Genomic DNA, 21,214 nt, shown 5'->3' with positions numbered 1-21,214 from the left:
CAGCTCTTTCTTTTAAAATGTAGAGTCGCAATTCCCAAGGCACTATGTGCCCGGTTATATGCGCACACACCGGCAGTAGCCGTACCGGTCGTTCTCTGCATCTGAGAATTGAGAGATGTTGTGCGTCATCAGCAGTCGGCATTTGTGTTCCTTTAGTCTGCCACAAAGCAGCTTAAAGCCTATCGTGCTGGTGCAAACATGCACTTCAATCTTATTTAGGTTTTATTCGGGCATTAGGGCTCTCGGAGAGGAGCTTTAGACTTGATTTACCTGCGCACACAAACACACACACACCACACGTCTTTCGCTTAGTATCACACACCCTAATGCACAGACTAAAAATCGATCACAGGGAGAGGGCTCTCACTATGCCTTACCCAGCACCGTCTCTGAACAGCTCTCATTTCAGACCCCTGAGGTGTGATGCCTTGGGCACGGCTGGCACAGATGAAATGGCCACCAGGCACCTCACTGCAGGGAGGGCAGGTTTGCTTTTGCACTCCTCTTAGCGTCGTCATGCCAACGGTGGCAGGTTTTAGCATTTAAAGGGCACTCTCTGCAGCCTCGTAATAAAAGAAGCGGCAAAGAGTATTCTAGGGGAAAAAGGTGTTGAGTGCAATTCTAAGCTAATTGGGGGGTTTGTGTCCTCTGCGCAAGTCATTCAAAAGCATCGCCTGCTTCTGCAGCCAGACGCATCATCACATTGTGGATATTATGACTCATGATTTTCGAATGATGAGGCTGTCAGTAAAAAGGCATTTGAATTATGTTGGACAATGCCACATATGAGATGATTTTACGTAATCCTAAAAAAGATTTATAAGCAGTCATATCTTTTTTTTATAGCAGTATAGAGTAAACACTTTAAAAATGTGTAACTACAGTTTAAAACTGATTTGTGAGTTTGTTATAATAAACATATGAAAGAAAAAAAACTAAAATGTATAAAAACTACACCAATGGTTACTAATAATCTTACATTTCACATTAATTAAAGAATTTGTGTAAAAAAAATTAGATGTTTCATACATACATATGTTTAGTCATTAATTAGTGTGTATGTATGTGTGTGTGTGTATATATATATATATATATATATATATATATATATATATATATATATATATATATGGACTTTTATCTTTTTTTAGGCCATAAATCACCATTTTAAAAGGATTCTGACTTTCAATGCCTTTAAAATTTGCTATTTTTATCCTGTGTTAATGATATGATGCTGTCATAGTTTTCAAAACAAACAAAAAAGTAATAGAACACCAAAGTGTACCATATGATTTACATGGAAATGCTTAAAGCAAAGGAATTTGATTGAAAAATATACATTATACATGGGACATTTTAACTAAACTGGAAAATACATTTGTAATTAATGTAATAATATGCTCAATGTCATATATATGCTTATTTACTCCGTGTTTTGGAGGTAAATTGGTGAGTAAACCAACAACTGTTGAAATACTGTGAAGAAAAACTGAATGTTCTGGACATTCCAGGTGTCCATTGCGGATAATGCCTTTAACACTTTATTTTCCGGAGTCTACTGTTTCTCGGTATGGTTTTGTTCTTTCAAAGGTCAGTAAAAAGCCGCAGTGATGTCAATCAAAATGACATCTCAGAGAGATAGACTTCACGCCTGGCCAAGACAGACAGTCCAGTTGAAAGCCTCTGATCTGATTAGCATCTTTCAGGCCAGTGTGAACCATTCAAAGCAATATGAGCCATCTCTGGAAAACCGACACTCTTGTATAGTAATTGTTTCACCCTAAATTATCTCTAGATCATAATATTTGCATGTGATGCAGTTTGGATTCAGGTTGTGAATCACGTTTTTACTAAACAAACGCATCTAACTTGCATATCTGTGAGCGGGTCTTGCAGGAAACAGATTAAATTTGGTCCTCAAGATCAGTTCATGTCCTTAACGGACTGCGCTGAAATTGAATCGACCCCCTACCCTGACCTTCACTCCAACCTCCTTTCCTTCTTCCTTGGCATCTTCTTTCCTGACTTAATATTTGCATTGGTTGAAAGCTCCTTATGTGCAAATTGTCTTTCTTGTGCATTGAGTCAGATGACTGTCCAATGCTCGATCTGAAGCAAGAGTGCCTCTAGAGAAAGAAAGTTTATTGACTGCATTAAACACAAATGCAGATAGAACAGAAAACACTCTATTTATACATGCAGTCACTACTGTTAATGAATGATTTTGTAGTGAATTTTGAAGTAAAAGTCTCTTGGGGAATTTTGCCTTAAAGTGTGTAGAAGCTCATTGAGCTCACAGCTGGCTTAAACATACCCCTCCACAGTCTCTTTTTCTGCTTCAACAAGCTTCAAAAATACAACATGGAGGAGAATGACGACAAACAACACCTACAAATCAAGTAACAGGAATATAATTTTTACCTCCGAATCTTTTTAAAGTTGTCATGATTTTGCACCTACTTTGTAGCACTGTGGAAGTAAGTTTGAGACACATTGCCGTAGATTTTGACTCATTCTGGATATGGGCCAGTCCATGCTGGTACACTCATGGTAAGTTCTACAGTAAGGGTGTCTTTATCATTATTTGGTACCCCAGGAGACAAATTCTGCCCTCTCAGCAGACCTAGAAAACTTACTGTACCTTTTAGACCACGCTCTCAACAGATCTCTGGCTGTGTCAGCAACATAGCCCCACACAAGTCTTTAATCAGCTGCACACAGTGGATCTGTCATGAAATATGTTCAAGCAGAATGATCTGAATGCCAATGATTCTACAAAAAAGTCTTTGTATTGCAACAAAATTAATGTGGGATAACTTAAACATATTAATGCCCCCATGCAGCTGCAATAATATGCGAAAGGGGAAGCAAGATCCATCATGTCACTTGCTCACTCTGGCCAGCTTGTACAATTCAACACATACTGTTTGCATTTTTAAAGGCTTAAAACATAGATCCCAAGTGGTCTTATTTGGGTCACTGTGTAAACAAGCAGAGCAGCAAACAAGCAAAACTGAAGCAGTAGTGGATGGTGGGGCCTCTTTGGAGGGTGCTAAGAGGGGGGCACGTTGCTCTTGGGCCTGATGACTTCAGACAGTGCGCTAGTGAGATGAATAATGTGTGTGTCTGATGGGACTAGGCGGCCATCCCTCGACAGGCCTACAGCACTGGAGTGGAGAAATAGAACAGCCTCCATCTATGCCTACAAAACACACACTTGCTACTTTGAAGTCATTGCTGAGAAGAGAATATTACCTGAATATCACATTGCCAACTGTATCAAATTACTGAGCAAGATATACAGAAATAGCACATATCGAAAACAAATTCTGAGTAACACCAATAATAGAATCCTCTTATTGCACATGCACAATATTGAATATCATTTATTTTAATAAAACACTTAATGAGCCAATGATAAAATGCTTTGTTTGTTTGTATGCATGGTCTTTGTGAATACATGTTTTAAAACCATCATGTGTATTTGAGAAACAAAATTATAATAATAATAATAATAATAATGTAGTTGCACATATTATCACAGAAGATGAAACCACCAAAATGTGGAATAGATAGGCTTAGATTCCTAGATTCAATATAATACAATAATGATTGATTGCCGCTGCAGTAAGGGAGAGTAACATTTTATAGTCCTCATTGAGAGATATATGATTTGATTTTATGAATGATGTGTACATTATAATGTGATTTGTTTTAGGACAAATGCAGCAATAAATTCAAATTAATTGAATGAAAGAATGATCACTGATAAGAAAACAAAGCCACTAAGCACAGCCTCTGTCTTTCTATCTTTTCTCTCTCTTTCCAAAGAGCCCCCTAGCCGGAGTCATGCAGTCCTTCAGAGAGCGGAGTGGTTTCCATGGCAACCAGCACTGCTACCAGCAGGAACCCCAAGAATTATCGCGCCTTGAGAGTTATAGACATCATCACAGCCAGTCCAGACAGGGCTATGAGCCACACTCTCTAGCTGCTGCAGGGTTGTCAACAGCGGGAGCAGGTTCTAAGGACTGTTATGGACAGCAGACCTATCCCGTCTACACCAGCAGCAGTGCTACTCAGACTAAAAAACCATTTAGAGGAGCCAAAACTCCAAACCAGCACATGCAGGCTGGCTACAGCAATCACATGGGCCCTGGATACACAGCACAGTATATTAGTGAAGGTCACTTGCAGCAAAAATGGGATGAGTCAGCTCAGATGACCCAATTTGAACAGGACATGGTGGGACGGCTGGAGTCTGGGGTCAGTGGGTCATCCCAGTACCTAGAGCAGAACATGCTAGCTATCTCTCAAAGTCAGTGCCATCTCCCCTCCCAGTCCTCTGCCACAACCTATACAAGTTCCCATCAACAGGGCCTCCCACCCAATCCAGCACCATCTCCTTTAATGTATCCACAGGGCCACCTCCATTTCCCTCAGCATTCGCAGCCCCCTTCTTCATCTTCATCATCTTACATGGAGAAATGTAATACAATGCCACATGGCTACAAAGGCTATGGTATACCAACTAATGCACAGTACGGAAGACAACTCAGCAATCACAGCAGTCTAAAGCAGAGTGGATACAGGCCTCAGAATAATTATGGTTATCAACAAACTCCTTCAAGATCTGGATTTGAACAAGGCTCCCTGCAGGGAATGTCTGGGACACAGGAGAACCTTCAGAAATTCCAGCACTACAATCAGCCTCAGCAAAACTACTGCATTACAGACATTTCTGTAAGGTCACCAGAACAATACTACCAGACCTGCAGTCCAAGTTCCAGTCATTCACCTGCAAGGTCTGTGGGAAGATCTCCCTCATATAACTCTACACCATCCCCCTTAATGCCAAATCCTGACTCATTCCAATATGGCCAACCTCCCATTAATCCTGGAGCTTCCTCGTCCACAAGTTTGCAAGACCAAAATATGTTGATGCCTCCTAATACCCATTCATCACCCAGTGTGAACCACCAGTCCCAGAGCTACTCTGGCTCCATGAAAGAACGATTCTCGGAAAAGCTCCTGTCCAACCCCAGTTTGTGGAGCCTCAATGCCCTGACATCTCAGGTTGAAAACATCTCTAACAATGTTCAGCAGCTGCTGCTGTCAGAGGCCCTTATGGCTAACAAAAAGACCAGCAAGCGAAACCATCCAAAAAAGGGAGAAGACTATAGAGGTCAGTTAAAGGGTATGGATGAGTCATCTTGTCCTGATAACCAACATGGTCCTCCTCCATCTGATGCATATAGCATTCCCAGGTCCATGACATCAGAACTACAGGAGGGAGGATACTCTAGCAGCACTGAGGACCAGATGGACAGGAGCTATTACTATTTTGGTCAGGATAAAGGTCAAGCACACACCCAGACACACCCGCGTCTCAGCCTTGACACTGTGTCCACTTGTTCCTTAAACTCAGCTGATGATGTATCCGTTAGGTCAGGTGACTCAGTTCGAAGTCTCCAGAGTGTAGCCTCTGAAGATAATCTCAACTGTGACCCCAGAGTACAGAGAGTATTGACTGGAGAGGAGCCCAACAGCTCTCTCCGTTGCATTAGAGATGAGAGGTCTCCCATCAGTGTAACAGCTCCAAGTCCTATGAAACAAGAGAGTAATTCACCACCAGACATAAAGCGTTCAGAGAGTACTCTAAAGGAGAACTTTGAGGAGACAGCATGGACTGAGAGGATGGTTGATGAAGAGGAAATTGGACAAAAAAATATGTCTGCAGACCATGAGTGCAAAGGAGAGGTCACTGAAAAGCAAGAGAAGTGGTTGGAGGATGAGAAAAGTCCTTCTATATTTCATAAAATAAATAAAGCAGTATTAGAGGAAGGTTACTCATATGAAACAGAAACAAATATTTACCAAGGTCTGCAAAACAAATACAGTTTAGATAAAGGAAACTCAGAAGAGATGGACTGTTTTTCTGAACTTAATCACAAATGTAATGAAGACACAGAAATAAAATCAGAACATTTCAAATCAGAGCCACAGACCACTGTTGAAATGCTTGTGAAAACATCACCCAGCAATTCAGGCACTAATCTGTATTTGCCAGATAAAGAAAAAAATTCAAAGAGTGAGAATTCAGTAGATAGCCTCACATGCACTGAGGGACCAGTGGACACCCTTGAGGAGCAGCTGTCTGTCCTCTCCCAAAATTCCACTGAGGTGAGAGATGAAAAGGAGAATCTGACAACCTCAGAGGAGGTCATTAATAATAGAGCAAGTACATCTGAGGAGATGGGAAACATGCCACAAGTCAACACAGAATCTGCAGAAAGCTTTAACCAGGATGTACCACACAGAGGCAGTGAAAGGAGGTCAACCATATGTGACATTGCACCTCAGCCTCACACTGCCAAGAGTGGCTTCTCAGCTCTCAATGAGAAAACAACACCTTTGGCTCAGGCAAGGGATCATCACATTGATCGTAGTGATGCAAAGGTACTGGAGCCTGACTCTCCTCAGTTGCCAGGCAAGTCAATACTGCACTCTGCACCATCTTGGGCTGACACCCCACCCTCTCCCAAGAAAGGGGATGAGGATATGGAACCAGGGATAAGCTGTCCCAGTGCAGTGACTCCCTCAGCCAAACCAGAGCCTTTGGCCCCATCTGCACATACGAGAATGTTTGGTAAGAAACATGCACGGGGCAGGAGGAGACCAATGCATTCAAGTGTAGGAATCAGAAGGCAGCTAAGTGTAGAAGGAGACAGTGCTCCACCTTCGGCCCAAAATCCAAGTATGCCCTCCAGCAAAAGCGCTCTTATTCCTGATCAGATGGAAACTGCCCACCAGAATATTAGTAGTCAATCACAGAAACTTGTGACAGAGAGTTTACCATCGCGGATGTGCACTCGGTCCTACGGTTCACAAAGTAGCCCAAAGGTCTGCCCTCAAGAGAGAAGGAAACCAGGTCCAAAGCCTGGTCCAAAACCAGGTTCAAAACTAGGTGTAAGGCCAGGTCCAAAACCAGGTCCAAAGGCTGGTCCAAAATCAAATATAAAACCTGGTCCAAAGCCTAGTCCAATATCAATTTCAAAACCTGGTCCAAAACTAGGTCCTAAACCTGAAGTCATGCAGAGTGTAAAACCTGGTCCCAAACTAAGTTTAAAATGCACAGGGTCCACAGAAAATGCAAAGCCTGGTTCAAAACCTGGAGTAAAGCCAGGTCCTAAACCTGGTCCAAAATCTGGTTCTAAACAAGGCTCAAAGCCTGGGGCTTTACCAGGAGAAATGCTTGTTCCAAAGCCAAGTCAAACCACCACAGAGTCAAAGCCAATTGAGGGGTCAGTAACTAAAGGTCCAGGTAGACCAAGAGGCATCACCTCCAAGATAAAATCAATAAAACGAGATGAAAATATTCAGATTACAAAAGACCATACCAAGGAAACACATGAACTTATTTTGCAAGATGTGAGCACAGCATTAACTATGGACACACTTGTTGGTGTGGTGGACACCACTAAGGATGAAACTGTGGGTTCCACTTTGGAGTCCACTCTAGAAAGCAGTTGTGTAAAGTCTTTAGCAAGAGATCAAAAGTCCATGGTGCTGAGATCACGAAAACAAACAAAAGAAAAGTTGACTGAAGATAAGGAACAAGAGAGTGATAAATCAAATGAGGCACCTTCAGCAATGCTCTTACATTCACAAATACAGAATGTTACTGTGGATCAGTCATGTAAGACCGAATCTTCAAATCTTGAATTACCTAAGCAGAAGGATGTCTCTACAGATTCACTTCAACAACCAAATGAAGAGATTGTTTCCATCAAAAGAAAATACAGTTTACCGTCATCAGACACCAAAAAGAGGAAGAAAGGTGTGCAAGAGAGTCAAGTGAAGACACAGCAGCCCGCATTAGATACAGTCACAGGAGTCTGTATTGCAAAGGGAAAGCGAAAGAGAGGACAACATTTGCAAGCAGAATCTGTAAGCACCACTGTAACCGCTGATAACCCTCCCACCGATGACATAAGTGACATGCCTTCTGTACCTCCTCAGTGTCCCACTAAAACCAAATATTTGCCTCCTCGGAAAGGCAGGGGACTTAAATATGAGGCAATGGTTCAGAAAATCACATCCCCAGGGTCCAAAAAGCAACCTTTAAATATTCAACCAGACATTGTACCAGATGAATCAACATCAAAATCAGTGCCACAGGTACCAGAGCCGAAGGAGACAATGAACGCCCCTGAGTTGACTCACATGGAGGGCGAAAGCACAATAAGTACACAAGAGACCCAAAACACAGGAATTCAAACTCCAAGGAAAAAGAGGAGAACGTGGGCCACCGCAGAGAGCAGCGATGCACCAGATGTAGCCCTGGAGGCCGGGAGCCTAGTTATCAACACACCAAGACTAGCCAAACAGAGAGCCATTAAAAACAATCACGAGATGCATCTGAAGCAACGAAAGAGGAGAAGAAAAGGCAATGAACCACAAGAAAGCATCCCCATTGTTGAGAAACAGGAGCCTAACCAGACTGATATATTACCCCCACCTCCACCCTCCTTCTCTTTACCAGAAACAGGTGAACAGACACAGTATGAGGAGCCACCTACAGAATTTTGCTTACCACAAATAAAACCCAAACGAGGCAGGCGGCCATCACTCAAAAAGAAACAGGAGGAACTCTCAAGTCAGACAGAAGATGACAAAGTAAAGGAGAAAAAAAAGGCTGGCCCGAAAAAAAAGGTTCTGAATGTCCTCAAAGTTGTAGTGAGGAGACCTAAGATCAAGACAAAATGCAGCAATGATCTCCCCCCAACAGTGAAGGGGACATTATCAGACTTGCATCCAGCACTAGGAGATGGCAAATGTTCTTTCAGACCATATGTACACATTGACAGCCCTTTGGAGCTAGCATCTCTTTGTACGATCATCAACAGGCCTGAGGAAGAACAGATGCTCAGCCAGGCAAGAAAAAAGTGTGCAGCTAAAATAAAAAATCTAGTCACTGTTACCAAGGCAGTATCAAACTCCTCAGTAATGCTCCAGGGGCCCTTAGTTAACAAAAGCCTAATTGAAAGGTGTCTAACGTGCTGCCTATGTGGAAAGCCAGCAAATTACAGAGAGCTTGGGGACTTGTGCGGCCCCTATTATCCTGAGGACTGCATACCACGAAAAATGCTGTCTTCAACACACAGGAATGATTTCAGGCAAAATAGCAACTGTGCAAATGAGACAGAGGTCAGATGCATCGCAGAGCAGATCAACTCACAGGGTGCATGTGCGAAGGACGCCTATCAAGATAGTGCAAATGAAGGACACAGCTGGCATCCCAGGAGGGGGAAAAGGGCAATTAGGGAACCGTTAAGAACCCGCCCCACCTTGCGGATGAGATTCAAAAGACTGCTGCAGTTGCAGAGCAGACTTAGTGGAGCTTCTCCCCCTGCTGGTGAGGAGGGCAGTGGAATGGCTCTGCAGAGATTGCAGATGGAGGCTGAGGCGAAAGAGCACTGGGCTCATGAAGCTTGTGCTGTCTGGACCACAGGCATAATCCTGGTAGCAGGCAAACTCTTTGGACTGAAGGAGGCTGTTCAGAAATCTGCAAATGCAGTAAGTGTTTCATTTATATTAAACACCCTACAATAATAACTCCCCTGTACTGTTAAAAAAAAAGAGACAAGAGCACATCTCAGAACATGTATGGAATAGCATACTCAGAAATAACTATATACACCACATTGTATCCCACCACAATTCAACTGGAAACAAACTGTGATATCATCTTGACTTCTTTCTACCAACAAAATACTTCTTTTTTTTTTACACATAATTATGTAAAAAATTCAAAACAAATGTATTTCTGAGATGTAGCTCACTACTGTATGAAACAGTATAGGCTACTATTTTCATAAATTAGTACACAGTAAGCAATATATTAAGATTCCATTCCAAACAGTGTAATATTACATTGCTATGATTAATACTCAAAAAGAACCAAATAATAATAATGATAATGATACTAATAATATACTTTGGGTCTAGTGGGCATAGCATTATATTAGTTATGGTATCTGCAACTTGTGGTGGCTCAGGGGGCTGTGAAGGAAAAGAGTCGATAATTTAGAGAGAAGCTCCTCAGGCCTTCTGTCTCATCACAGAAATGCTCCAGGTGCCAAGGGGAAGGAGCTTCCATCTGCTGCAGCTGGAAGAGCTGTACACAGAGGTACCATTATGTCTGCGCCAAAGAGATGGGTAAGAGTTCTGACATATTGAAATGTGCTGTTTGTTTGTCTACAATATTTACTGTCCATCCAATGACTCCACCCTCCACTCCACATGAAGCTCTGTAGAAACAAAAAAGGGTATGCAAGCTGGTCGCTCCGTGTACCTTCTGGTCATTTGATTTTCTACTTAATAATAATAAAATATAAGCTAGATTTTCGTGGGTAAAAAATTTGATTATACTCGATTTCGCATGTGTGGGCGGCCCTGAAATGCCGCCTTTCAACTCATTTTGTCTTTTGTATACTGCCTTTCCTATCACGCAGAATAAGAGTTCATCTGATATACTGCAAATTAGTTACAATATGCATATAATAATATATGCAGCAAGCTATTCATATGGTACATGTGAACATGTAAGCGTCCCCATCACCAAGCTTACTTTTCATCGTTTTTGGAATAATTCGCACTGTGAAGGACAGCCTAAGCTTTAAATTTACCTCAGAGGAAGAACGAGATGCGATGCGCGGCTTGATTCAGCGGAGGATATCATTTATGATGAGGTACTTACATTAGTTAGTGTTTTTTTTTTTTAAATAAACTTATACACATTTTACTACTTGAGCTTGTCCCTAAATATATCCTATGTAGAATACTTTAAATGATCTGGAAGAGATGATTATGCTTCAGTTCATAATTCCAAAGTTCAACCTATAATTGGGCCATAAGACACTGCAGTAGACTAATTATTACAGTAAAAAACTTAAGCAAAGTTTTATTATTAATTGTATTAGTTATTTTATGTTGGGTTGGGTTTTTCCTTTGAAACACAAATTATGTTTTTGTTTTTTTTAAATAATCAGTTTTGCTGTTGCTTGTATTGGGGAGTGAAAACATGTTGCATCTGAGGTTTTTCTTAGATAAAATTAGAAGAATTAGAGAATAAAATGAGTACACTAAAATCAGCAACCGCGAGTATTATCATAGACCTACTTTCCTCATAGACAGTAAAATATATGGACACAGCGACCCTATTGGATTCAACAGAGAAAAGTGAAGTCAATTAGAAGCACTCACTTCCTGATGGTTGAGCGTACTGCGCAGACTCAAACTGAGCTTGAAGATGTAGATGTGACGTGAGCAACCCGTCTGTCTTCTAGTAGCTGTGCCAAGAGAAATCTGAATCATTCCCTTCAAAAACTTGCAGAGACGGAGAGTGTGAGTAGGAGCTGTCCACGAGCTAGGAACAGGAGCAACTTTTGCTAAGTATTCTGATTAATTATTTTGTCATTTTGCCTCCACGTCCCCTCAATTGCCCGTGAGCTTCTCCTCCTGTCCATACGGTAATCTCTCTACTGTGCGACAGAGAGTCATGTGGTTATGACGCAATCGTTAGCCTATTTTTACAAAAACTGCTTCTACGGGGCCATAACGTAAGATACAAGGTAATGGAGCCTTTTATACATTTTCGTGTTTCTTTAGAAATAAATAATGGACAAATGGAGTCTTTAAACGCCTCAGATGTAAAGTTATTCGCTGCTAACAGCAGGTGGGGGTCCGCTAATCAATGGCGGCGCCCGGGGAAGCTTCAATGTTTTCCGGAACATTGGCCCCCTGAATTTCCTCCATGTTGTTTTAGATCACATAAAAGCAAAATGCTGTTTTATTGGGTATAAATAAAGCCATCTCTGATTTGTCAATAACATTCATCAGCCGTGAAAATATAGATTTTTTTCTTAAAAGTTCTTGTAAGTGGCGCTAGTACATGACAACGCCGCAGGATTCTCGTGAACTAGCTTGGCTCGTCTGCCGCGTCTCTCCTATTGAAAATCAATTTAGTTAGCAGTTGCCACGTACACCATATAGTACAGAAGACTGGGGAGGGTTGACTAAAGTGGTGTTTCAGGGCCGCCTACACATGCAAAACAAATATTAAAGCATAAACTAATGTTTCTACCAATGAACCAAAAAATACCAAAAATCTCTTAATTCTCTTAAAAAATAAAAACATTTCTCTTTAAGTAGAAAATCAAATGACCACTAATACAATAGTAATTATATATACTTGGCTATCTACAATTACTAGTCCTTTGAGGGTGTGTTTACACACATTTTTACACCGAACCTAAAGATACCAGACCTAAAGACATAGGGATATGTTCACAATCAGATTGGTTGGCTTTTATTACGTATATTCCGTGACTTACCGAAAATCCAAAACAATGCTGTGTGCTGGGCTAAATGTGCTCGCTGTGTGTACATATGATGGTACTTTGACCAGCTGAGAATCCCTCCGTCACACACACACATACCAGGATCTGCTGCAAAGAGACGCGGTTCTGATACCTGTACCGAACTGAGATGGGCAACATCACGACTATGACGAGAAAAAACAGGTGTGCTTGAGCATTCTGTCCTTTTAAGGGTCGCATATTGTGCCATCATGTCCCGTTTTTGTTTAGATGTTTTCTTTGGTCCTTATTGCATACATTTTTCAGTCCATCCGCACCAGAGTTCGTTTGGTAGCGGACAGAGACTCATCTTTTCAGAGATCTCGGTCCGCTTGTTTGGTGCGCACCAGGGTTCAGACGGCAGCGTTCACACTTATTCAAATGAACCGCACTAACAGAGCAATCGCACCAGGGTTCATTTTAATCAAACCAAACATGCCAAGTGTGAACACACCCTTCGTCTCCCAAACCATACTTTCATAATATCAACTTAAAGCATGACAGGAAGTTTCTGACCAACAAGTAAAAACAACCAATTATACTTTTTATGATTTTCTGCGACGTTTAGATGTAGGTAAATCTGACAACGGCGCTGACAGAATACATTTTCTATGAAGTACTTCACCTAATTAACCTCTTACGCTGTAGGCAAACGTGATGATATCTACTTTACCTAGTACAATTTCATTAGTAGTAGACTATTTATTCCATTCAAGCACTCAACTGGAAGTGGCAGACATTGTCAGCTCTAGACAATATGCACCAGATAGTCCATGAATGCTCCGTGGCGTGTCATTCGAGGCTGAGACTAGATTCCCTCCATCATGCATTGCTCCTTTCCATCAGAAATTGCCATCATAGAAAGTGGTGGTTACACCGCTGGAGATGGGTCTAGTCAGAAACAAAAGGGCAAGCTGATCTTGTATTGCGTTTTCAATGGCATTTTCTAATTTATGCCTTTGGTTCTTCCCTTTCTTTTCTTTTTCCAGGCTGCACGTTTCAAGAAGAGACCTTCTCCATTAGGTGTCCGGATCACAAGGTAAGCAGGTGAATTGGTTTTACACACAGCAAAGGACATCTCTGATCTAAAAGACATCGTATCATGAACTTCAGTGTCTTTGTTACATTCTGCCACCTCCATAACAACAGCAAGGAGAGAAACTAGACAGCAGAGCACAGTTCCTCATCAACACCATCTCTCAGGGCAGCAGAAGAGCCCTGAGCATATCTCACCCTTATCTGTCTGCTATTGACTGTGCAGCTCACCACTGACAGCAGAAATTAGTGAAGGGATGTTAATTAGACATTCCAGGCTCTCTCAGTCTCCTTGTTCCCCTTTAGGAGCCACAAACATTAAAGAGAAGAAAAAAGAGAAGACATTTAGAAGTGCTGCCTGATGATTATTACTGGATCGGGACCAGACACATTTTTCACTCAAGGTCTTGGCTCTTGCTAGAAGCAGAAAGCCATCCCCAAATTTTCCACCATCGGGCCGAGCGGTTCTTAGAATGTTAAGGAACATTTGTGTTTCCACTTGAGCCTGGTACGGCACGGCATTATTACAAACCGTTCTCGGCCCGGAATTCTCGTGCTGGTAGAATCCGTAAATTGATGTCACAACTCAGAATTGGTAATTTGTCTATTGCCTGGCTACCAGTTTCTCTGAAGCTGGCTAAGCGCTCTATTTGAGCGACGTAAACCACAAATTAATCATAAAATTTTAGAGAAATATCTGATCATCCTCCATAACGCGGTCGCTACACATCTGATATTCTCTGTAAACTCTTGCATTACCAAAGCAATTACTGACGCTTTTGTGTTAACATTCCAAAGAACGTCCGTTAACAGCCCCACAGTGGAAAATGAAACCGTAACCGTACCAGCTGGCCCGGATCGGCACGGAATGGAACGCAATGAGAACCGTTTAGCCTGACGGTGGAAAAGTGGCACATGTCATTGTCCATCAGGCAAAAGAATGAATTGATTGGAAAGTAATAACATTCCCTTCCTCACCAATCCACACCACTTGGAGTATAATTTATATTTGTAAAACAAAAACAATACGGCAAGTTACATGCCAAGTCGCCAAAGTTTAATACTTAGGGTTTGTAGGCCTGGTTTCACAGACAGGGCTTAGATTAAGCCAGGATTAGGCCCTAGTTTAATTAGTTGATTAAAATAGCTTTTATAAATGTGCCGTAGGAAAAAAACAACTGGTGTGCATCTTGAGACAAAACAATGGTTTTTAAAGATATGTCAGTGCAAGTAGCTTTCAGTTAAAACAGCTCAAACATGCCTAGGACTAGTCTTAAACATTGTCTGTGAAATGAGGCAAATATTAGTAATGCTCACCTTAGCTTAGTTTCACATGCCTCTTCTTTTTATACTGTTGCATTTGCTTGTGTATTCGCCACCTACAGGCAATCTGTGAACTACAACTGAGGTAGGTCAGGGAGAGAGAAAGGAAAAGCGATAGACTGAACTAGAAAGACTGAGAAAATGGGCATGGTAGAAAGCGAGAAAGAAAAATGATATTCAGCAGCTTCCTGTCTGAGACCGTGAGGCAAAACCTGGATGGAGATCAAAACACCCCACCCTCCTCTCTCCAGCTCTACCCCTCCCTTCCTTTTTCGCCCTCCCACGACAAAGGGAGAGGAGAACAGAATGAGAGAGAAACAGACAGACAAACAGAGCAGAGGAGAAAGTTCAGAACAAGCAGAGCACACATCAGCAGGGGGATCTAAGGGCTTTGGGTCTCTGGGATGCCAATTTGCCGCTTTAATGAAAGCAAGCGGTAGAGATACCACCCCCGTCCAGGTCTCCAAGGAAATCTCCTCCACCTCCTCTTCATCTTCCTCTTCTCCTCTGTGCTCACACGCACTCAGCGGCGAGCTCTCTTTTAGGTTCACGTGGCTTGAGAACATGACAACAGCAAAGCAGCACAGGCAGAGCTTTAAGTCAGGTCGAAGAGGGCAGCACAGCAGGCAGGGCAAGAGAAGGATATCGTTCTTTCCCCTGTTCTTGCATGAGAAAAACTCCATTTGCGTTTCCTCAAGGAAATACCAGTTCTAGTCAGGCAACAAAAGAATATTGTTAAAGTTTTGGGTAAATTTAGGTTCTGCATCAGAGCCGTTTTGCCATTGTTACTGACACTCGGCACTCATCTCATATTAAGTTGGCCAATCACAATTCAGTATGCAACTAGTTGTAAGAAAAAGAACACAAAAGCGAATGTCGCCATGAAGTCATGGCAGACGTTCCATCAATGTAAGTCAAGAGATTCTCTTAAATAAAATAAACAATGTTCAAAGTTCACATTTTAAACCTGGAAAAGCCACCTGTACAAATGAGGCAGATCATATGAAGCACATCCAAAGTTAACCGAGAACGGTGTTAATACCATATGTAAACAGATTCTAAGTTAAAGGGAAATTCTGTCATTAATTACTCACCCTTCTGTCCTGACTTTTGTTCATCTTCAGAACACAAATTAAGATCTTTTTAAAGAAATTTGAGAGATTTCTGTCCCTCCATTGACAACTATGCAACTACGTTTTGACACTTTAAAAAGTTCATAAAGAGATGGTAAAACTCATCCGTATGAATTGAGCAAATTTTGGACTAGATTCAAGCTCAAACGTTATTCACATATAAATATTGATCAGCAAACATAAAACAAACATGCTGTGTCACGCGAGAATGAACCTCATTGGTTCTTGCTGAAGCTCAAACGTGCTGCATAAGGCGGCGTTCACATATCGCACCTAAAAACGCATAGAAAACGTGCCGCGTTCTCCTTTTTCCAAAGCGCTCGGGTGGTTGCGCTCCGGAGGCGTCTGTCGTTGCTAAGCTTGGTTCTTGTCACGTGACCTGCGGTGCGCTTGCAGCATTCTGAAAAGTTGAGATGTTTTTATCTCGATGCGGCGCGGACGCGCTTGGAAAAAACGAGCGCGTCGCACCGCGACCGCGTCGCTTCCATTATGAGCGCGCATACCGCGCGCCTACATTTGAAATAACGAACTTGCGCGCGCAAAAGACGCGATATGTGAATAGGCCCTAACACGAGAATGATCCTCACTGGTTCTTGCTAAAGCACAAACGTGCAGTGTAACACGAGAATGAACCTCATTGGTTCTCACATGTCAAGCGAACATGCTTGAGCTTCAGTTTACCACAACTGATGTGTGAGTTGATTAATGTTTACATGTGAATAAAAGCCTAAATTCATTCTGTTCATCATATAAAGCGATTGAGTCTCTTCAGAAAATTTCACAATGAACTTTTTGAAGCATCAAAATGGTAGTTGTGTAGAGTGTCAATGGAGGGACAGAAAGTTCTAAGATTTCATCAAAAAGATCTTCACTTGTGTTCTGAATATGATCGCAAGTCTTACGGGTTTGGAACAACAAGAGGGTGAGTAATTAGTGACAGAATTTTCATTTTTGAGTGAACTGTCCCTTTAAGCGTTGAACTAAGACGTTGTTTGGAACACGAGAATGTGATGAATATCAATGCAGTCCTGCAAACACTGTAACCAGGGCTGTGGTTAAATCGCGCTGTGAGAGAGAGATACTGATTACCAGCGTTGAAAAGCAGAAGGATTAGTTCAGAGATCAGAGAGAAAGCGAGAGATTGGACCCAGAGCAGAGGAGGGAAAGAGAACGAGTGCAACAGCATGAAAAGCTGCGGAGGAGGAGAGACATAAAACAACTATAACATCCATGTCAGCGCAATTAGGAAACGGTCCTGCAGTGTTATTTTCGATTCCGATCCCAACTCAATGCAGCTTATAGTATAGTAAACATTTTTGTGAAATATTATTACTAGTTATTGTTGTGTAAACTTAGTTAATTTAATTTTAGCAAATTTGTGTACATCACATTTTTCGTCATTATATCAACAACCATGGTCTTTACGTCGTTAATATCTTGTTATGAATAAATCAATCAATAATGACGTGCTAAGCATACCATTTATATGCCAAGACAATGTACAGAATAGAAATAACAAGCTAGTTAGCCATTGCTCTGTGGTAAGTAATCAACTTTTCATGAAGGAGGCTCATTTGGACATTTTAAAACATCTTTTCAAATGTATATAATCAGACTGATGTTGAAATGATCAAACAGATGGAATGTTTCCAAGTGAAACAAATGAATATCAAATCATCAAAGAATTCATTAAATCCATTCCTTATACTTACTGTTATTTGTGCTGTTGTTTTCCCTCCAAAATGATGTCACTTCCTGGATGATGATGATGTCATGTTTGTTAAAGATATATTACATAAGACTCAAAGTATGGAAAGTAATTTTGGGGATGCAGTAAAACATAAAATGACTTTTACATAAAGTAAACATGTTTTGTTTGTAGCATTTCCATTGGAGTAAGGAAAAGTGAACACCTGGAAAGCTAAATAGTGAAATAACGGTGAAATTGTTTAAATGACTTCCGTCTTTAAAAATGGAGAAATCCATACATTAAGATATATGAGGTGGCTTAATAATGTATATGAATGAGGAATATTTCAGCAAGCCTTTCTCCACTCTTACGCATTTCAAACGGATCTGTTTTTCAGGCGTTGTAATATATAGCGGCGCATGAAGACTGGTGAATGTCAGCTATGCAGTAGAACAAGGACATGCGTTTGCCTGTGTGCTGCAAGTTGCTGTGGACACAGAGAAAATCTGGGGCTTCAGTCGAAGCACAAAAATACTGTAGCAATACTCACCCAAGATCAGATCATCTCCGAATCCATCCGGCCCGGCTCAAACAGAAACCTTCGTGACCAAAAGCTGAAAAAGGGAAAGACACTTTTGTTATGAATCTGAATGTGCCATTCTTCCATTTTATTCCGTATTCTGGAGCGGATGTTATCAGTCGGGGACACCTGGTGGTGGATTTGGCCTGCTGCCCCAAGCGCTGGTTGGCACACGCGTGCTTCCGCTGTGGAAGGGGGATTGAAATTTGAAGATGTCATGCAACACTGGATGTACTTCAATGGACACTTACATGTTACAAAGAAAAAAAGAAAAAAAAATGTACATGCTGTGCTTTACAGGTCTAAATATTCTGATATCATGCGGGGAAAAAAAATGCATTATTTTAATATACTGCTACTCCAAGTGTAGGCTTATTTTTATGTGCATTTGAAGACAAAACAGCATCACTGAGATGTCCATCGGTGCATCCGGATGGAAAAATATCCTGCGTTCGTACAGTGTTTGGGAGGTCACGCATTGTAATCAGAGTTATGTAATCGGATTACTTTTTCAAGTAACTAGTAAAGTAACACATTACTTTTAAATCTGCAACAACATATCTGAGCTACTTTTTCAAATAAGTAATGCAAGTTACTTTGTTTTCCTATTTATTGATTGAATTTGCATTTCCTTCAGCCTGAAGCTTATCCGTTTCATTTTTTTGGTGCGAAAGGACCTTTAGATTAGCAAAAAATAAAACTTTTTTTGTTATCGAAAAACAAACAAGCAAGCAAGCCCAGCCCCGGTAAGAAAAAGTAACACAAAAGTAATTTAATGCATTACTTTCCATAAAAAGTAATGCAATTAGTTACTTTTTAAGGTGTTACGCATTACTTTTAAAAGTAACTTTCCCCAACACTGCGTTCGTATTATGTGTATCAGCTTCTCAGAATTAGGAGAGTTGAACCAAAAATAAAAATTCTGTCATAATTTTCTCAAAACCCTTATGACTTTCTTTCTTCTGTGAAACAAACCAAAATGCCATATTGTAGAGCTACAGCACATTTAAATAAAAAATTTCTTGGAATATAGCACTCTTCGAACAGGTTTTTATTGATACTTTTTTATTTTATTTTGGAGCTTGACAAACCGAGTCCCCGTTCACTTTCACTGAGTGGAAAAGGGCAGCTTGGACATTCTTCTAAATCACTCAAATGAAGAAAAAAAGTCATATGAGTTAAAAAAAAAAATTCTAGATGAGGAAATAATGGCAAAATTGTAATTTTGGATGAACTTTGAGCTTACGAAAGCCTCAACACACTGAAGAGATCCATATACCACAAACAGATTTTACATTTCTGTTCATGTTATTGGTGAAACGATGCAGAAGACAACGTGACAAACTGAACATGAGAATCCATAGTCATTTAATCAGATGTATATGTGACTAACATACAGTATTATATGCTTCACTTCACTGCAGTATTACAGGTAAGACCGCGCATAGAGATGACAGAACCATCACGTAATTATTTGATTCCTAATTCTAAGTAATTGTGTATATAAGTATTTGATGCTGTTTAAATGTAAGATGTGATGTACTATTATAATTGTGTATAGTATTTCTTAGAGATGTTTATTTTCTATAAAACAAATATGTTATTGCTTACAAAAGTTATTAAAACAATGAATTAAAAGGACTGTTTTTGGAATTGTGTTTGTCCACAGCTCATATTGCAGTTTCTGTGTGTGTTTGCCATTTTCTTTTCATGTAACACTGCAGTGAAATATAATAGATGTGTGAACATGAACAGATGTCTTTGGAATTGAGATCAAAATTACGTTTTGTTTTGTTTTCGTGCGTCTTTGTTGGCGCTCAACGCAAAGTAATTCAGTGCTATTATCCTTAAAGATGTGTCTGTCTCACAGCCAGTGGTCTGAAATTACATCTGGAGGCATACAGAAACAGATCCATGCCTACTTGCTTTCTGAACACCTTTATTTACTCTGCTGGGGCTTCTGTTGGCTTCTGTTAGCGAGGTAGAAACAACCCCATTCTATGTGAAGTCAAAGAGATAGTCACATCTCATCACCCACCCACTAGCAGTACACATGACTTTCTGAATTTATTTTAGAAATTATACTTTTTCTGCATGACAGGAATATTCTACCAGGTGTAACTTTTTGCCCTCTAGTGGTTAAAAACAAAACTGCGTGCATGTTGCGGAAGGACCTTGTTTTGGTTGTGGTTCGGCTCTGCGTGACTGTGCGGATTAATATGATTATTATCATACTGTTCATAAAACATTCAGTACTCGACTTAAGACATACATACAATCAGTTTATATAGAAAGGATATCAGGCTGTCTAGTTAAGTACTTTAGCTTTTCACATTAATAGACACAGTACTTCCTTGAAAATAAAAGCAGAGCAACAACAAACAATAAAACGACCCCTCACAACTGATAATGTTTTACCATGGCAAATTATCTGTTCAATAAAATAACTCACCTGTCCAGTAGTAAAAACGCCATATCGCATCGCACATTTCAAATCCCTTCTCTCCATCTTCGAAAAGCCGAGCCAATGTTGATTCAGGGTTTTCTTTGTTGCGAAATTTTTTTCTTTTTCTTTTTTTTTTTTTTACCATGAAAAACATCAAGCTATAGGTCCAAAACACTTACATAGTGTACCTTTAATTTTTACATCATATCGGTCTTATATTAATTTTCGGTTAATATCTTGTACAAAAAAGTTAAGTTAATAAATAAAGCATATCTTTTCTTGTAGACTATCAAAGTTTTCTGTTATGTTTCTGTTTTGTTTATTTATTTTTCAAAATATATTTCTGCATACACGCACAGCATGAAACATTTTCACTGTTATTTATATAAAACACCCATCTTGAGAACACAGTTTAGAAGCCTTGGTTAAAATTCACCTTTATTAGGAAACTGACTCGTCTAAATGTTTGTCACTGTCGTAATTGTGTTATTCAACAGTTATAGCGAAAATATGATACTGGAATTTTAGCTCAGAGGTGTGAATTCACAAAATGATCCTAATTTTGGATCTATATTTATGTAGAACTAG

At 40.5% G+C, this 21,214-nt stretch overlaps 1 protein-coding gene across 1 annotated transcript in view; it reads left to right on the top strand.

Annotated features, from left to right (window-relative positions):
- Positions 1–18,438, top strand: part of rai1 (retinoic acid induced 1) — a 59,423-nt gene extending 40,985 nt beyond the window's left edge. Inside the window, exons 2-5 of the mRNA XM_081368370.1 lie at positions 3,832–9,576; positions 10,125–10,218; positions 13,409–13,458; positions 17,998–18,438. Coding sequence (XP_081224496.1) covers positions 3,850–9,576; positions 10,125–10,218; positions 13,409–13,458; positions 17,998–18,006 — 5,880 coding nt within the window. The 5' untranslated portion in view covers positions 3,832–3,849 and the 3' untranslated portion in view covers positions 18,007–18,438. The remainder of the gene's footprint in view (positions 1–3,831; positions 9,577–10,124; positions 10,219–13,408; positions 13,459–17,997) is intronic.
- Positions 18,439–21,214: the final 2,776 nt, after the last annotated feature.

The sequence above is a fragment of the Scardinius erythrophthalmus genome (genome assembly GCF_964197995.2).
Source record: "Scardinius erythrophthalmus genome assembly, chromosome: 1".
Taxonomy (NCBI): domain Eukaryota; kingdom Metazoa; phylum Chordata; class Actinopteri; order Cypriniformes; family Leuciscidae; genus Scardinius; species Scardinius erythrophthalmus.
Note: the sequence above shows the minus strand (reverse complement) of the source record. Positions and strands in the feature narration are given on the sequence as shown.